Source organism: Oreochromis niloticus, linkage group LG15 (genome assembly GCF_001858045.2).
Source record: "Oreochromis niloticus isolate F11D_XX linkage group LG15, O_niloticus_UMD_NMBU, whole genome shotgun sequence".
Lineage (NCBI taxonomy): Eukaryota > Metazoa > Chordata > Actinopteri > Cichliformes > Cichlidae > Oreochromis > Oreochromis niloticus.
In genome coordinates, this window is record NC_031980.2 from 35,273,040 (window position 1) to 35,291,416 (window position 18,377).

At 42.2% G+C, this 18,377-nt stretch overlaps 2 protein-coding genes across 6 annotated transcripts in view; one reads left to right on the forward strand and one right to left on the reverse strand.

Annotated features, from left to right (window-relative positions):
* Positions 1-16,340, reverse strand: LOC109194861 (fibrinogen-binding protein). Of its 5 annotated transcripts, none has more exons than XM_025898954.1 (4): positions 15,773-16,137; positions 15,628-15,672; positions 15,479-15,535; positions 1-1,746 (listed from the first exon to the last, which is right to left on the reverse strand). In XM_025898954.1, exons 2-4 carry the CDS (start codon positions 15,665-15,667, stop codon positions 794-796), a joined length of 1,050 nt encoding a protein of 349 aa, XP_025754739.1. In that variant the 5' UTR covers positions 15,668-15,672; positions 15,773-16,137; the 3' UTR covers positions 1-793. The 5 variants fall into 5 exon arrangements, with proteins under 5 accessions (XP_025754739.1, XP_019201591.1, XP_019201590.1 ...); XM_019346046.2 differs by lacking the exon at positions 15,773-16,137 and adding an exon at positions 16,221-16,340 and having other exon boundaries at positions 2-1,674; positions 15,419-15,535; XM_019346045.2 differs by lacking the exon at positions 15,773-16,137 and adding an exon at positions 16,221-16,340 and having other exon boundaries at positions 2-1,545; positions 15,284-15,535.
* Positions 5,555-18,377, forward strand: part of LOC109194860 (5-hydroxytryptamine receptor 3A) — a 23,362-nt gene continuing 10,539 nt past the window's right edge. Inside the window, exons 1-2 of the mRNA XM_019346040.2 lie at positions 5,555-5,762; positions 6,339-6,499. Coding sequence (XP_019201585.1) covers positions 5,708-5,762; positions 6,339-6,499 — 216 coding nt within the window. The 5' untranslated portion in view covers positions 5,555-5,707. The remainder of the gene's footprint in view (positions 5,763-6,338; positions 6,500-18,377) is intronic.

Sequence of the window (18,377 nt, forward strand, 5' to 3'; positions counted from 1 at the left end):
ATTTATAGAGCACCAAATGACAGCAACAGTCACCTCAAGGCACTTGATGTTGTAAGGTATACTTACAAAGAAAACCCCAACAATCATATGACCCCCTATGAGCAAGCACTTTGGCGACAGTGGGAAGGAAAAACTCCCTTTTAACAGGAAGAAACCTCCAGCAGAACCAGGCTCAGGGAGGGGCGGCCATCTGCTTCGACCGGTTGGGGAGGGGCAAGGAAAACAGGATAAAGAGATTCTGTGGAAGAGAGACAGAGGTTAATAACAAGTACGATTCAGTGCAGAGAGGTCTATTAAACATAGTGGGTGAAGAAGAAACACCCAGTGCATCATGGGAATCCCCCGGCAGCCTAATGCTGGGCATACACTGTGCGATTTTTAGCCCATTTTGAGCCGATTTTTCAGTCGTGCGACCGTTTGGAGGATCGTGTGTCGTGCATCGTCTACATGGGGTAACGAGAAGCGATTAACACTTCTCGACCAGCTCCCGATCATCAATCGTTTGCTCGTAAGAAAATCAAACCTGTTTGAAATCCTGTCGGCCGTCCTGAGGGCGTCACCGCAGCGTCTTACACTGCGCACGCGCAAACGCAGAAATGAGTGTGAAAAGACGGAGCAGAACGGCGGTGCAGCGTGTGATCTGGACACGAGCGATGGAGGCACAAACTTCTCATCCCTGTGAGTCAATCGTACAGTTTGACCAGGAGCTGAATAACGCGACTGAAAAAATTGCAGCACAGTGTATGCCCAGCTTATTGCAGCATGGAGGATTCAGGGTCACCTGAGTAGGCCATCAGCCTACTAAAAGGATACTGAAGAAACCCGTCGAAATGGTGTTAGTCTTCATCACTGCTGCTGCTGGACTCAGTTGAACACCTCCGAAATTTGCATACAGGCAAGTATTCCTCTTCTTCCTCAAAATCCTCTCGGAACACTTCCTCGAGCCTCCACCTTCATGGTTGCCAAGCTCTTCGTGTGCATCTTCAAAAAGTTCATCACTGCTGCTCTCAGAGTGGTCGTACACAGCTGAGCTGGTCCCCGAATCAGAGTGTGCAAGCCTGGATTTTTTGCTATCACGCTCTTCTTCATCAACATCTTCCTCTCTGGACCTTTTCGTGGATCCACCAGGCTGCGGTTCTTCTTCTGTTGACTGCTGACTGATGTCCTCATCGGCAATATTACCTACACGAGGACAGCTCTCGCTATCAGTGTCACAAGCAGAGAAGAAGTCAGAGTCATCATCAGAAAACTCCTCGCTCCATCTGATTCTTTTGTTTGGTTCCACATCTTCTTCTTCATCCATCTCTCTAGACCTCCTCCTGGATACACCTGGCTGAGGGTCGTCTTCTGGGATGTGCTGGTCAACATCCACACAGTCTTCAAATGCCTCATCCGAATCCTCATTTTCAATGCCAACAACAACCACAGCATTATGATCCTCATGCTGTTCGTTGTTGTCAGCATTAGCATTAAATTCCCTTACATTAATATTTTGAACATTGACGTTGTTGTCATTGTCATCGTCATCGTCAGTGTCATCGTCAGCGTCAGTGTCATTGTAAAGGTAATTGTCATATTGTTCCAGTACTGAAGCTATTAGCCTATCCAGAAACAAATAAATATCACGAAGAGCAAGATAAAGATCGTTCGCGAAGCCCCGGAGTCCACCGATATCTTCGTTAGCTCGTCGGTTAGCTCGTCGGTTAGCTCGCCGGTTAGCTCGTCGGTTAGCTCGCCGGTTAGCTGGTTGATGAGCAGGTTCCTGATCTCCACTTGCAATTGATTGTGGGTTAACCTGTTGGCCTGCAAGATCATTTAATCTTTTAATTAGCATCCATAACTATCTGCTGAAAATCTGTTTTTGATCAATTTCAAGACTGAGTGCATGTGCTTACCGTTACGGTTAGTTTGAAATCCATCTCCACTTCCACTCATTTTGACTACAAGGAACACAAAACAACAATGATCACTAAACCTCAACTCAGAATGTTCAGACAATTTGCTTTTTTTGAGATGACTTTAGGCTGCGTCCGAACGTACACGGCTATGTTTGAAAACGGACGTTTTCCTTTTTCATTTAAAAAAAAAATCCAGTCCACATGTCCGTTTTCCTCGTCCACACCTAAACACAAAAACGTCGTTTTCAAAAATCCCCACCCTGGCAGGAGTTTTAAAAAAATCTCACCTTTCAGTGACTCAATCTGCTGTTTAGGTGTGGACAAAAGGCCCGAATGCAGAGACAAAGCTGCGCTTTCAAAAATAGCCGTGTACATGTGGACGCAGCCTCAGTTTGTTTGAGAACAAAACTTAAGTCTTCTCTATTTCCTAAATGAACAAAATAATCTCAGAAATAATCGTGTTAAAAAGAGCTTCTGTCACTCTAAGATATGATTAAGAACATTTTCAAATTTATGTATAATTTGTCAAATATTACATTTATATATTTAAGTAAATGATCTTAAGTTTATAAACTGAAATTTGAGCTTACTTTAGTTCTTGGTAAATTACGGAGCAGTTAATCCTCAGGGAAACGTCGAAATGTCACTAAATAGTGGTCTGCTTTCATACGGTTGCAGTGTCTCTTCAGTTTTGTGTTCATATGCTGATGTTTTCCTTCAAAACATGTTTAAATGCTGTGATGTCATTTTATGGTCCCTGGAGGCATCGCTATGGCAACAAAACAACATGTTCCAAACAACAACAACCAAGCTGTTTCCAGTGCTTAATATTTAACATGTCTTTGTTATAAACTTTATTTGTACAAATCTGTGATGTTGATGTGCACAACCTGGGATTCAGACCTCGGAGGGTTAATCAACAAATGACGAAAAATTAGGTTTAAATTTCTGTTCATGACGGTGCAGATTTCTGACATTTTGTGTACTTTAAGCATTTAACAATTTGATTGTTTTCTAATAAAAACTGTGTGAAACTCAAGTTAGACCTGTGTTTGTAAATGAACCGCTCCATGTTGTGTAGCTTTCTGGATTTTATACTTATTGGGCTACATATTAATTTATTATACAGGCTATACAGTAGATAAAATCTAAACTCACATGTTTAAAGTGTTTAATCATGTGGGCTACAGACAATAATCAAGTTATGGACTATATTGATATGAAAACGTGCATACTTACTGCATTTGAATCATTTTAACCATATGTAACCACCTGCATGTCATGGTCCGGGACTTCTACCTGGTTTTTGTGTCTCTTGTTGTTGTTTGATGTCAGTTTTAGGGTCCCTAGGTTGTTCTGTTAAGATGTTGCTTATTTGATTTCCCCTCGTGACTTTACCCCCTGTGTGCCCCCTCTGTATATCTGCCAGTCCCCATGCCTCGTTTCTCCTCCTTGTGTTGTATTCCATGTTTTCCCCAGCCCGCTATGTCTGTGTTCTCTTCCAATCTGGTCTGCGTCTCTGTGTGCTTCCTGTTTTACTTTGATAGTCTCCCGTCAGTGTTGTGTTACTCCTGCCGTGTCTCGTTATCAGTGTCACCTGTGTTCCCCGTGTGCTCCCACCTCCCTCGTTAACCCTCTGTGTATTTATGTCCGCGTCTCCTACATTTCCTACATAATAGAGCTGTAATAAATGTTTGTTGGGGTTTTTTAAGTACAGAAATCAGCTGCTAAAATAATTGTACTGATATTTGGTGTTGAGAATGCTTTACAGTCTGTTCTGTAGCAAAGCTGAATTAATATATTGACTGTGTGGCCCCTTCTGGCTACTTAATAGTTGCTGAAGGAGATTTTGTTCATCCCCAGCTGATCTCATCCATATTTATATAAAATCTAGCATACTCCACACCACACAAAGTCAGAAGCCAGTTAAAATCTGTACGTGGTACCTGAGGCGGCGCTGCACTGACCAGTTGTTTCTGGCTATTTGCTGGTTCAGCCTGCCTATCACTGCAACTCTTGGCTCTTATTGGTCAGTGCAGGCTGACGGCATGCTCACTCAGCACAATATGAAGAGGACAACAATAGAAACATTAGTGCTGTTAGTCTGCTCCATTATAGCTACAGCGGTATGAAAACTGCCTTTTCATTGTCGCTCACTCACTAGTTTTCACCTTCCCAGTTTATCACCCTCTATTTTCAGCATACCCCCTATGTAGCACTATATGGTGTGTGTGTGTGTGTGTGTGTGTGTGTGTGTGTGTGTGTGTGTGTGTGTATTGTAAAGACTTGATTCCCACAGTCCAAGTCAGGGTTTTAAAATGCGTTGCTGTTTCCATCCAGCATCAAAGCTGCAGTGAAATTTCCTTCAATGAAATTTTGGCTCAAAGAAAAACAGTGTTGTTATTGTCAATCTCCAATTAAAGTAAAAGTGTAATTAAACCAAGGCAGACTTGTATTGACTGGACATGGTAGAATTCTGCTGAATTACCCTCTTTATTGCTGAGTCATGCAAATGGTCTACAGATGGTCGCAGGAAGTGCTCCACCGCAGCTTTCCTGGGCCGCCACGACTTTCAACTCTCATCTGATCACACACGAGATAGCACGAGTCTGCACCTCAGCTGCCTGAATGCAAAGCAGGGAGGATCGTGTAAGGATCGCCAGACTCGGCATTTCAATACACAGATGGGGTTTTATTCGTTTGAATACGACTTATGCCCGAGAAGATGATCTTTAACACTTCCCCATTCCTGGTTACTCTACAAGTGAGAATCATCAACCATGAGAGCATTGCAAACATAAACTTCTAATGCATATTCAGCTCCATTTGTCATGGTTCAGAAAGCAAAAACAGGCTGAAGGCCCCAAGATGATGACATCTGTAGTTCAAACAACTTTAGCGTTAAATATTCTCCAGTTAGCAGTGACGCTGATAAAAATGTGTGCAGTCATCTTTCGCCATCTTTCAATGCTGTGATTGCAGCCATTCCCCAACTCTCTGTGAATGGTACTCATGGCCATTCGAGAATCTGTGTCTTTGATTAGTAGTCGTTGATCAATGGTCATAAGAATTTGCATACTAACAATCATGGAACTAACCCCCCAGCACATTGTTCATTCAGTGGTGCTAGTTTCCTTCGCTGTGCAAATGTACTGCTTATAAGGTTGGGGAAACCTGCAGTCAGCTGAGACTGAAGAAGTCACTTGGATGAGTGACAAAACGTTTCTCCCACTGAAAATGTCCAAATGAACAGAATCAACCTTTTGGAATTTACTTACCTGGATGATTGAGCACGCATCAAGACATTATTTTATTAATATTTTTGAAATGATAGCAGCGCAAACGAAAATTTTTGCAGCACAAACCAGCACAAACGTTTGATACCACTTTTGTTGGATTTGAAGAAAGGGGGGGGCAACTTCACTCACGTGATCTCCTAATATCACACCACAAATTATAATTGTGTAACTATGTCACATTATTGGAAACTGAAAGCAGCAGAGCCTGTTGCAAAAAAAGCTGTCACAACAATCGTCATGTGATTGACTGATACGGAACAAATCCAAGCGAAGATGATAAGTGATAAAAACCTGCTTTAAATCCAAACACTTGCAACAATGTGTGGATGGACACGTGGATCAGGTACATGTGTCACACTGCAAAGTCAATATTAGTTTCTGAAGGTGGTTACGGGTTTCACCTGCGCATCCTCACAACTTTATCTCTATGTGACGGCACCCAAGCTGTTGCAGTTTAGAATATCAGCCACTTGTCATGTTAATGAGGGCTAAATAAAGCTGAGACAGAAAATGGCCGGTGTGAAAACTGCTGAGCTGATCGTCATCTGTTTCATGCTGCTACAAGGTAAGGCAAGAAAACATTTTATCAACACATTTCACAACAAAGAAAGCAACAGCAATGTGTTGATTTACTTCCTGCACAGTCGTAACACCTTACACATATTTACTAATGTATGAAGGATTTATTAAAAGTTAACATTAAAACTTCCTGTAAGAAAAACAAACCTAACTTAGAGACTGAAGTTAAATGAAGTATTACCTTCATTTCTTTATACATGATATACATGCAGATTAATACAGAACAGAGAAGCTAAATGGTTAAATGTTTAAAAACTGTCCCATCACTATTATTTTTGTCATTAATTTTCAAACAAAGGAGGTCGTTCAGTTACATCCATCTCAATAAAGGGCAGCACTGGATCTGCTTTTATTTTTTAGTGTTTTCAGTACAATTACATTTTCATTACAAACAAAAGAAACGAGTAAACACACTCGGCTCCCACGTGTTTACCAGCTGTAATAAAATAAGCATCTGCTACACCAAAAAAATACAAATGGAAGAACTGAGGCTGCGTGTTTTCATGTTCAAGCATTTAACATAGTTGTACGTTTTCTTTGCTTGTTCTCTTCTTGATCTCAGGCTTTGTGGCAGCTTTCAACTGCACCAGCCCAACTCCTGCCGCCCTGTTTGATGAACTCGCAAAACATTTGTTCTCTAACAAACTGCTGCGTCCCGTCGAAACCTTTGCAAAGCCAATAAACATATCCATCAGCATAACAGTGGCAGGAATTTTAGGAGTGGTGAGTCTACACAGCTTATACACAAAATATTAACATCATGTCATCTATGTGGAACTAATAATCCTTATGACTCTAATATACCTTCTAATGTTACTCATCTTTAGGATGAAAAAACCCAAACACTGTCTTCAGTCTTATGATCCCGATCTGTGTCAACTTGCCAAAAGACTCCACCTACTAAAGACACATTTATTTTGGGGGGGTGTTTTTTCAGCTCTCTGAGATAAGGCATCTATAGCTGTAATCCAGACATTTCTTAAACACGATGGTAACTAAGACTGAGAAAGAGAATATGAGCTCACATGTGAAAATGATTTAATGAAAACTGTTCTGAGTTCTTCCTGTCTTTGGTGCTGTTTCCTGCAGATGTTTTCTTCTCCATCAGTCTGGCGCTGATGGTTGCCAGCCTGTTGGAGACGCTGTTCATCACAAACATTCAGTACAAGCCCAGAGAGTACAGCGCAGTGCCTCACTGGCTCAGTGTCCTCGTGTTACGTTATCTAGCTGTTCTTGTTTGTATCCCTCCAAAGGAAAGGAGCAACCGAGTCACAGTCTCCCTCAATCCATCTCACAAAGGTACGTTATTATTTTTATAGTCCCGTTATTAATAGATTTTGTTAAAAGCCCAAGTTGAAGAAACAGCTGTGGCCTGTATTGACTATAGTGGACTATGTGTTAGGTTAAACAACATAATGCTGGGATTATGGCTGAGGGTTGTGTGTTCCAGCTATAGAGAGATCACATTCCTGAGCCTCCCTGGGAAAGTCTATGCCAGGGTGCCGGAAAAGAGAGTCCGTTCGTTAGTCGAATCTCGGATACAGGAGGAACATTGTAGTTTATGTTTTGGTTACAGAACACTGGACCAGCTGTTTACCCTCTGGAGGATACTCGAGGTGTATGGGAGTTTGCACAACCAGTCTACATGTGTTTTGTGGACTTGGAGAAGGCATTCACCCAAGTCCCTTGTGAGGTGTGCCTCGGACGTATGGGGTGTCTAGCCCCGTTGATACAGGCCATTCAATTCTTATACAAATGTTGCAGGAGCTTGGTCCGCATAGCCAGCAATAAGTCGGACTTGTTTCTGGTGGGTGTTGGACGCCGACAGTTCTGCCCTTTGTCACTGAATCTGTTCATAATCTTTATGGACATTATTTTTAGGCATAGCCAAGTGACAGAAGGCTTCCACTTGGGTGGCCTCAGAATTTCATCTCTGCCTTTTGCATGTGGTGTGGTTGTGTTGGCTTCATAAGTGGCACTGGAGTGGTTTGCAGCCGAGTGTGAAGAGGCAGGATTCAGAATCAGCACTTCCAAATCTGAGGCCATGGTCCTCAGCCAGAAAAGGAGTGCCCACTCAGGGTCAGGGACGAGTTCCTGCACCAAATGAAGGAGTTTAAGTACACTCTAACATGAAAGCATAGTACAAATAAGCAATTGGAGTTTTAAAAAAAGTGATGGAATCAATTTCTTTTATGCAACGCAATGATGGCTGCATGTGTTTCTTTGCAGGTAACCAATGATTTCAAAAATGACCCTCCTTTTAACAAATCCAGTCCGCTATTTTAACTCAATAAATGAGTAATAATAATGATCTCCAGGCTTGTGCTCATCAACATTCTCATCTGAGTTAACAAGAAGATTGTTTAAATGATGTCAGCAGATCCTTTTATGGCAGCGATGAAATGCGGTGGAAATGCGGGTTTTTGGAATGACGTTTATTTTCATGGCAATTCATCTGATCACTCTTCATAACCTTCTGAAGTATTCCCAAATTGCTATCAAAAAACCTGAAGAAGCAAACTTTGTAAAAAATATTATTTGTGTCATTTTCAAAACTTTTGGCCGCGACTGTATCTCGTGGTCTTGTTCACAAGTGAGAGGAGAGGGAAGCTGGAGATCTACAGACAGATTGGTGCTGCTACTGTAGTGATGCGGAGGCTGTACATCATGTTGAAGAAAGAGCTGAGCGTAAAAGCGAAGCTTTCAGTTTACCCGTCGGTCTACGTTCCCACCGAAAGAGCAAGATTGTGGATACAAGTGGCAGAAATTAGCTTCCTCCGAAGGGTGGCTGGCGTCTCCCTTAGAGATAGGGTGAGGAGTTCGGCCATCCGGGAGGGGCTCAGTGTAGAACCACTTCTCTTCAACTTTGAAAGGAGGCAGTTGAGGTGGTTCAAGCAAGGATGCCTCCTGGGTGAGGTGTTCCGGGCATGTCCCACTGGGAGGAGGACCTGGGGCAGATCCAGGACACGCTGGAGAGATTATATCTGTCAGCTGGCCTGGGAACACTTTGTTGTTTCTCTGGACAAGCTGGAGGAGGGGGCCAGGCAGGAGGAGGTCTGGGCTTCTCTGCTTAGGCTGCTGCCACTGTGACCCGGCCCCGGATAAGTTGAAAACCATGGATGGATGGAGGGATGCAAGAAGAATAAACGAGTTGAGGAAAGTTTCTCCTTCACTGAATTATATTAACTTGTACCAGAGAGCCAAACCACTGAGAGCTTCAAGAACTAATAGAAGGATTTTTAAGGCAAATCTGTGTGTGTGTGCTGGGAGCCAGTGAAGTGACATAAACGCTTGGGTAATGGTTATATTTGCCTATATGTAAGACACTGATGATGGTGGTCATCCTGCAAACAGAGCGTTACAACAGTCTGACCCGTTCGATATGAACGCATGAATCATTTTCTCGCAGTCAGTTTGAGTTACCAATTTTTTTTAACTTGTAAACAATTTGATCCTGATGAATCTGGACATGTAAACTTTAGGTCACAACTCTCCACAGTCATGCCACGTATCTCTCAGCTGTAAAGTACTTTATGCTTATCCTTATTTAAGCCGGTAGTAATATAGTCAATTTTAATCACCAACTACGACTTAAGAAAAAGTAACCACTTCTTGTGGTCTCAGGGTGTTTTGTTTGTTTTTCACAGCGCCATCAGCGAACACAAGCGCCACAAGCCTCTCAGACCATCAGAGCATCTCAGATGTTACACTTTCAGGAAAAGCAGCTCCAGCTTCTCTGGACTCTCCAGAGCCAGTTGTGGAACAACTGAGGATGTTAGGCAGAGAGCTCACAGCTATCCGAGTTCAGATGGACAAATACTGTCAAGGGACCAAAGCCACGCAGGAGTGGGAAATGATCGGGACAGTGATCGATCGTCTGCTGTTTGGCTTGTACATCATCTTCATTTTTGTGAGCTTTATCACAATAATAAGCATCTGGATATGGCATAATTCATTTGCTACATGATTTGATCAAAAACTGCATCACATGGAGTAGTGCCATGGCAATCTTCACTTCACGCATGTACTTGACCCCGTGCTGATTCCTTATTTTTTTTGCATATTTGTCACACGTACGTGAAAGGAATTGATGACCTGAAACATTTTAGTGTGACAAATACACAAACCAAGAGCAAAGAGGGCATGAGATGGATTTGCTGAGATCAGGAATAACAGCATCATTTAGTATAATGAAAATAGCCCTGCTTCTGTTGTCTGCATTTCATTCCTGTAATCAAACAGCATCGGTTAATGAGCATTTGTCTGTCAGGTAGTTGGCCTTGGCAAACTCTGCATTTTACAGTCACAAACATGACTGTGGTTTACTGTATCCTAACACTATTTACTGGAGCTTTTTCTTTTTAACATATCAGTAGCCAGAGAAAATATGAAAGAGGGACACATTCATAAACTCACAGGCCTGGGCTTACATCCAGTAACCACCATTTTCCTTGCAAACCAGAACCATGAACACATTTAGACTCTAATGCCATTAATAGAAGTTGTACTTGTCTTTAAGATTCATTAGCAATTAAAAACTATTACGACTATTATTGTATTGTTTTTCCATTTCACTGGTTGTGGTTTACCTGCATAATCAAATTATAACAGTGGGTGATTTGGTCTGCAGCAATTTGTGACAAAGAAATAAATAAGTGTGACAATGAAATGTAAGCGATGGTCTCAGCTCTGCTACGTAACCAGCCAGGCATCTAAACTGAGTAACCAAAAATGACGTTTTATAACAATTAAAGCTGCTTCAGTTTGAGGTTATACCGCCACCCTGAGCACTCCAGATGTTGCTGATCTTGGAAGTTATGCAGGGTTGGGCCTGATTAGTACCTGTATGGGAGACCACTGGGTAATGTAAGCTTGGGCAGCTCTAGTTCAAGATGTAGAGCAGGCTGTCCACCAATCAGGTTTCATTTGCAAACCACTTCAGTACTGAACCCCAAATTTGCTCCAAATGCATCCATCAATGTGACTGGATATCACCTAAGGCAATCATTTCCAATCACCACACCAGCAGAAAATGAAGACTTTCAGCTGGGTTTTCATTCATTTTGATGTTCTGATGACTTGATTCTTCATTACAGCTTCACTTTTGCAAATCAGGATTTTTTTTTTAATTACATCAATAGACAATAGTGGATAAAAAATGAGAGACACTGAGAGAGGACTTTTTATTAGTGATCTTAACCATAATTTTTTTCATATTAATGTAATTTGTTCATCTAATTGAATATAATCTATTTGTGTATGATTGTCAGTCCAAAGAGGGAGAGAGGAAAGAGGGGAACGTGAGGAGAAAGTACAAGGTCAGGAAGAGCCAGGTAAGAAAACAGACAAGGAACAGTGACAGGCAAAACAGAAACCGTTTAACTGCTTGAGAGAGTTGACTACCAAAAGGTGATAGACAGATTTGCCAGTCAAGGTGAGGCGACATAGGTTAAAATAAATTAAAAAAATCTACAGAGCCATAGTAGTATCTGCAGTAAAGATCTTTTCATACATTGTACCATAGGCAAAGTTGCAAAACAGTGATGTCATGTATCGTGACGAGGACCCAGGCACACAGAGACTTGATGAATTTAAGAATCTTATGATTTCATAAAGAAATTTGCAGACTTGCACAGAGATGGTAAAATTATGATGACTGATAACAGAGACGAGGACAACAGACGATGAGGACAGGGTGGTACAGGGGTTTAAATGCACCGAGGAGACAGACAGAGAGAACTCGGGACAACTGGAGACATGTAGGAATGCAGGGACTGACAGAGACAGCGAAGACGTCTCATCGTGATGAGTAAAGTTGATTTTGCCTGGCTGAGCAGCTCTGAGTGCTCAGCACCCCCAAAGCTCTGATCCTAGAATCGCCCCTGCTACCATGCAACCCAACATACTACACAAATGCACGGCAACGCCTTGAAGTCATTCTGTTGTTGCCAAAGAACTGATGAGAAGATGTTTGACGAGCTTAATCTATGTGTTAGCCAGTAGTTTGTGTAGGAGTCATATGAGCTGTTCCGTTTTTGATTAAGTGGGTTGGTTTAAATGCACTCACTGTATTGGTAGACGGGTGTGGGGCATGACTCATGGGTGTGTTAGGTGATAAATGTGGTTGCACTCACCTGTTCACGGCACCTGATGTTGATGAGCAGAAAGGTAGGGTGAGCCTGAGGCGAAACCTTCTGTTGACCGCAGCTTGAATCATTTTGATGCATTTTTTGACTGTAACTTGATGGTTTATGTATACTTATGCACTAAGTTATGCAATAGGCCAATGTTGTAATTTGGCATAGTAAATGGTGCAGTTATTTGTACAGTCTGTGCATTTGTTTAATGGTTTGAGCCTGTGTGCCGATTTGTATAGTGGACAGTTGTATGTGGAATAAAAGTAGCAAATAGTACAGAAGTGTATCTCATGTGTTTAGCCTGCCGCGGCCGTTGGTTGGAGGAGCCGCAATAGTTTGGATATAGAGAATGCTGCTGGCATGAGTGAAAATTTTTGAAGCTTCGCCCAGTGATGAAATTGAAATCATAATAGGGAGGGATTCTTCTATCAGATGGAAAGATGAATTAACAGCAAAATTACAATATGTGAGTTTGTAAAGAAATATTATAGACAGTTTTGAAAGATATCGATAGATCTGTAAAGATGTCAAGCAGCTTCTAGATGCTTAAAGGAAGCAGTAAGGTCAGTTTCCATTCTGGGTTTTCAGCATTAATAAAGAAACCTGCAACAAGGTGAGTAATGTTTGAGGTCCAAAAGAAATCAACACAGAAATTTTTTACAGTGCTTTTCTACCTGAACATTCAAAGCGCTCTATACAGGTTGCCTCATTCACACCTGTTCATAGAAGCTCTTTTTCTGTGCTTTCTATCTAACATTCACACACATTCATACTCTGATGAATGCATCAGAGAGTGACTTGGGGTTAATGTCTTGCCCAAGGGCAGTTAGCATGCAGTCTGGAGCAGCCAGGGATCGACCCAAAAACCATCTGATTAGTAGATGACCTGCTCCACCTCCTGAGCCACAGCCACCCCTTTTAGAGGTAAAGAATCAATTAGAAAGTAAGTACAGTAATTTTTGAGATGATTTGATTTAAAAAAACAAAACAAAACAAAATCTTTTGCTTCTAATTACATAATTGTGTCCATACTTCAGAGGTGGAGTTTCCAGCATCTCACCTCGGCCTCATCTGCAAACAATCAGCAGGAGGGCTTCTTAAACCAGCGCTGCCTGCTACTCCTCGCCAGTTTGTTCTGCCATCTCCAGTGGTAACTAGGCTTCACCTCTGCTCCAGTTCTGGCTTGCTCGTTCCCTGTGTTTAGGTCTCCTCTGCCAACGTACTCATCCTACCCTCAAATTCCCTTACCCGTCCAGCAACTTCTTCTCCCTCTGTTGCAGAATTCCCGTTGGATTGTTCCCATCAGGAGCCAGGTGTTCAGTCTCTCGATAGCTTTTCCTCTGGTTCCTGCTCTCTGCTGACACTCGTAGCTCGAGCCACCTTCTCCATTCCCTCTCTTTAAACAAAGTCTCATAAATAGTTTAACCATGTGCATTGAATCTGCATTTGGGTCTAAGCCTTCTATGGAGGGAAGAAATTATCACAGTGACATCTATTCAATTTTCAATTCAATTTTATTTATAGAGCACCAAATGACAGCAACAGTCACCTCAAGGCACTTGATGTTGTAAGGCATAGGTGTCAAACTCTGGCCGCGGGCCAAATTTGGCCCGCAGCCTAATTACATTTGGCCCGCGAAGCCATACCAAATTACTAATGCTGGCCTACTGGTATTATACAGCTAATATATATATTGTTTAGTATTAAGCTTTGCTTGTTCCATATTCAGTTTTTCAGCAAAACTTGTTTGAGTCCATAAGAAAAGATTCATTCTTATATCTGGAGGAAGATTTTTTTTCAATAAATATTAATGTTGGCCCGCGACTTTGTTCCAGTTTTGAATTTTGGCCCACTGTGTATTTGAGTTTGACACCCCTGTTGTAAGGTATACTTACAAAGAAAACCCCAACAATCATATGACCCCCTATGAGCAAGCACTTTGGCGACAGTGGGAAGGAAAAACTCCCTTTTAACAGGAAGAAACCTCCAGCAGAACCAGGCTCAGGGAGGGGCGGCCATCTGCTGCGACCGGTTGGGGAGGGGCAAGGAAAACAGGATAAAGAGATGCTGTGGAAGAGAGACAGAGGTTAATAACAAGTACGATTCAGTGCAGAGAGGTCTATTAAACATAGTGGGTGAAGAAGAAACACCCAGCTGTTCCGTTTTGCATCATGGGAATCCCCGGCAGCCTAATGCTGGGCATACACTGTGCGATTTTTAGCCCATTTTGAGCCGATTTTTCAGTCGTGCGACCGTTTGGAGGATCGTGTGTCGTGCATCGTCTACATGGGGTAACGAGAAGCGATTAACACTTCTCGACCAGCTCCCGATCATCAGTCGTTTGCTCGTAAGAAAATCAAACCTGTTTGAAATCCTGTCGGCCGTCCTGAGGGCGTCACCGCAGCGTCTTACACTGCGCACGCGCAAACGCAGAAATGAGTGTGAAAAGACGGAGCAGAACGGCGGTGCGGCGTGTGATCTGGACACGAGCGATGGAGGCACAAACTTCTCATCCCTGTGAGTCAATCGTACAGTTTGACCAGGAGCTGAATAACGCGACTGAAAAAATTCCAGCATAGTGTATGCCCAGCTTATTGCAGCATGGAGGATTCAGGGTCACCTGAGTAGGCCATCAGCCTACTAAAAGGATACTGAAGAAACCCGTCGAAATGGTGTTAGTCTTCATCATTGCTGCTGCTGGACTCAGTTGAACACCTCCGAAATTTGCATACAGGCAAGTATTCCTCTTCTTCCTCAAAATCCTCTCGGGAACACTTCCTCGAGCCTCCACCTTCATGGTTGCCAAGCTCTTCGTGTGCATCTTCAAAAAGTTCATCACTGCTGCTCTCAGAGTGGTCGTACACAGCTGAGCTGGTCCCCGAATCAGAGTGTGCAAGCCTGGATTTTTTGCTATCACGCTCTTCTTCATCAACATCTTCCTCTCTGGACCTTTTCGTGGATCCACCAGGCTGCGGTTCTTCTGTTGACTGCTGACTGATGTCCTCATCGGCAATATTACCTACACGAGGACAGCTCTCGCTATCAGTGTCACAAGCAGAGAAGAAGTCAGAGTCATCATCAGAAAACTCCTCGCTCCATCTGATTCTTTTGTTTGGTTCCACATCTTCTTCTTCATCCATCTCTCTAGACCTCCTCCTGGATACACCTGGCTGAGGGTCGTCTTCTGGGATGTGCTGGTCAACATCCACACAGTCTTCAAATGCCTCATCCGAATCCTCATTTTCAATGCCAACAACAACCACAGCATTATGATCCTCATGCTGTTCGTTGTTGTCAGCATTAGCATTAAATTCCCTTACATTAATATTTTGAACATTGACATTGTTGTCATTGTCATCGTCATCGTCAGTGTCATCGTCAGTGTCATTGTAAAGGTAATTGTCATATTGTTCCAGTACTGAAGCTATTAGCCTATCCAGAAACAAATAAATATCACGAAGAGCAAGATAAAGATCGTTCGTGAAGCCCCGGAGTCCACCGATACCTTCGTTAGCTGGTCGGTTAGCTCGTCGGTTAGCTCGCCGGTTAGCTCTTCGGTTAGCTGGTTGATGAGCAGGTTCCTGATCTCCACTTGCAATTGATTGTGGATTAACCTGTTGGCCTGCAAGATCATTTAATCTTTTAATTAGCATCCATAACTATCTGCTGAAAATCTGTTTTTGATCAATTTCAAGACTGAGTGCATGTGCTTACCGTTACGGTTAGTTTGAAATCCATCTCCACTTCCACTCATTTTGACTACAAGGAACACAAAACAACAATGATCACTAAACCTCAACTCAGAATGTTCAGACAATTTGCTGTTTTTGAGATGACTTTAGGCTGCGTCCGAACGTACACGGCTATGTTTGAAAACGGACGTTTTCCTTTTTCATTTAAAAAAAAATCCAGTCCACATGTCCGTTTTCCTCGTCCACACCTAAACACAAAAACGTCGTTTTCAAAAATCCCCACCCTGGCAGGAGTTTTAAAAAAATCTCACCTTTCAGTGACTCAATCTGCTGTTTAGGTGTGGACAAAAGGCCCGAATGCAGAGACAAAGCTGCGCTTTCAAAAATAGCCGTGTACATGTGGACGCAGCCTCAGTTTGTTTGAGAACAAAACTTAAGTCTTCTCTATTTTCCTAAATGAACAAAATAATCTCAGAAATAATCGTGTTAAAAAGAGCTTCTGTCACTCTAAGATATGATTAAGAACATTTTCAAATTTATGTATAATTTGTCAAATATTACATTTATATATTTAAGTAAATGATCTTAAGTTTATAAACTGAAATTTGAGCTTACTTTAGTTCTTGGTAAATTACGGAGCAGTTAATCCTCAGGGAAACGTCGAAATGTCACTAAATAGTGGTCTGCTTTCATACGGTTGCAGTGTCTCTTCAGTTTTGTGTTCATATGCTGATGTTTTCATTCAAAACATGTTTAAATGCTGTGATGTCATTTTATGGTCCCTGGAGGCATCGCTATGGCAACAAAACAACATGTTCCAAACAACAACAACCAAGCTGTTTCCAGTGCTTAATATTTAACATGTCTTTGTTATAAACTTTATTTGTACAAATCTGTGATGTTGATGTGCACAACCTGGGATTCAGACCTCGGAGGGTTAATCAACAAATCACGAAAAATTAGGTTTAAATTTCTGTTCATGACGGTGCAGATTTCTGACATTTTGTGTACTTTAAGCATTTAACAATTTGATTGTTTTCTAATAAAAACTGTGTGAAACTCAAGTTAGACCTGTGTTTGTAAATGAACCGCTCCATGTTGTGTAGCTTTCTGGATTTTATACTTATTGGGCTACATATTAATTTATTATACAGGCTATACAGTAGATAAAATCTAAACTCACATGTTTAAAGTGTTTAATCATGTGGGCTACAGACAATAATCAAGTTATGGACTATATTGATATGAAAAACGTGCATACTTACTGCATTTGAATCATTTTAACCATATGTAACCACCTGCATGTCATGGTCCCGGGACTTCTACCTGGTTTTTGTGTCTCTTGTTGTTGTTTGATGTCAGTTTTAGGGTCCCTAGGTTGTTCTGTTAAGATGTTGCTTATTTGATTTCCCCTCGTGACTTTACCCCTGTGTGCCCCCTCTGTATATCTGCCAGTCCCCATGCCTCATTTCTCCTCCTTGTGTTGTATTCCATGTTTTCCCCAGCCCGCTATGTCTGTGTTCTCTTCCAATCTGGTCTGCGTCTCTGTGTGCTTCCTGTTTTACTTTGATAGTCTCCCGTCAGTGTTGTGTTACTCCTGCCGTGTCTCGTTATCAGTGTCACCTGTGTTCCCCGTGTGCTCCCACCTCCCTCGTTAACCCTCTGTGTATTTATGTCCGCGTCTCCTACATTTCCTACATAATAGAGCTGTAATAAATGTTTGTTGGGGTTTTTTAAGTACAGAAATCAGCTGCTAAAATAATTGTACTGATATTTAGTGTTGAGAATGCTTTACAGTCTGTTCTGTAGCAAAGCTGAATTAATATATTGACTGTGTGGCCCCTTCTGGCTACTTAATAGTTGCTGAAGGAGATTTTGTTCATCCCCAGCTGATCTCATCCATATTTATATAAAATCTAGCATACTCCACACCACACAAAGTCAGAAGCCAGTTAAAATCTGTACGTGGTACCTGAGGCGGCGCTGCACTGACCAGTTGTTTCTGGCTATTTGCTGGTTCAGCCTGCCTATCACTGCAACTCTTGGCTCTTATTGGTCAGTGCAGGCTGACGGCATGCTCACTCAGCACAATATGAAGAGGACAACAATAGAAACATTAGTGCTGTTAGTCTGCTCCATTATAGCTACAGCGGTATGAAAACTGCCTTTTCATTGTCGCTCACTCACTAGTTTTCACCTTCCCAGTTTATCACCCTCTATTTTCAGCATACCCCCTATGTAGCACTATATGGTGTGTGTGTGTGTGTGTGTGTGTGTGTGTGTATTGTAAAGACTTGATTCCCACAGTCCAAGTCAGGGTTTTAAAATGCGTTGCTGTTTCCATCCAGCATCAAAGCTGCAGTGAAATTTCCTTCAATGAAATTTTGGCTCAAAGAAAAACAGTGTTGTTATTGTCAATCTCCAATTAAAGTAAAAGTGTAATTAAACCAAGGCAGACTTGTATTGACTGGACATGGTAGAATTCTGCTGAATTACCCTCTTTATTGCTGAGTCATGCAAATGGTCTACAGATGGTCGCAGGAAGTGCTCCACCGCAGCTTTCCTGGGCCGCCACGACTTTCAACTCTCATCTGATCACACACGAGATAGCACGAGTCTGCACCTCAGCTGCCTGAATGCAAAGCAGGGAGGATCGTGTAAGGATCGCCAGACTCGGCATTTCAATACACAGATGGGGTTTTTATTCGTTTGAATACGACTTATGCCCGAGAAGATGATCTTTAACACTTCCCCATTCCTGGTTACTCTACA

Excerpts from the sequence above, each read along its gene's own strand:
- LOC109194861 (XM_025898954.1), bottom strand. The coding sequence starts at position 15,667 with ATGAGTGGAAGTGGAGATGGATTTCAAACTAACCGTAACG. Across the intron at positions 15,536-15,627 it reads ATTTCAAACTAACCGTAACG|GCCAACAGGTTAATCCACAA; the intron begins GTAAGCACATGC and ends ATGATCTTGCAG. Across the intron at positions 1,747-15,478 it reads TCAGGAACCTGCTCATCAAC|CAGCTAACCGGCGAGCTAAC; the intron begins CAGCTAACCGAA and ends CTGCTCATCAAC.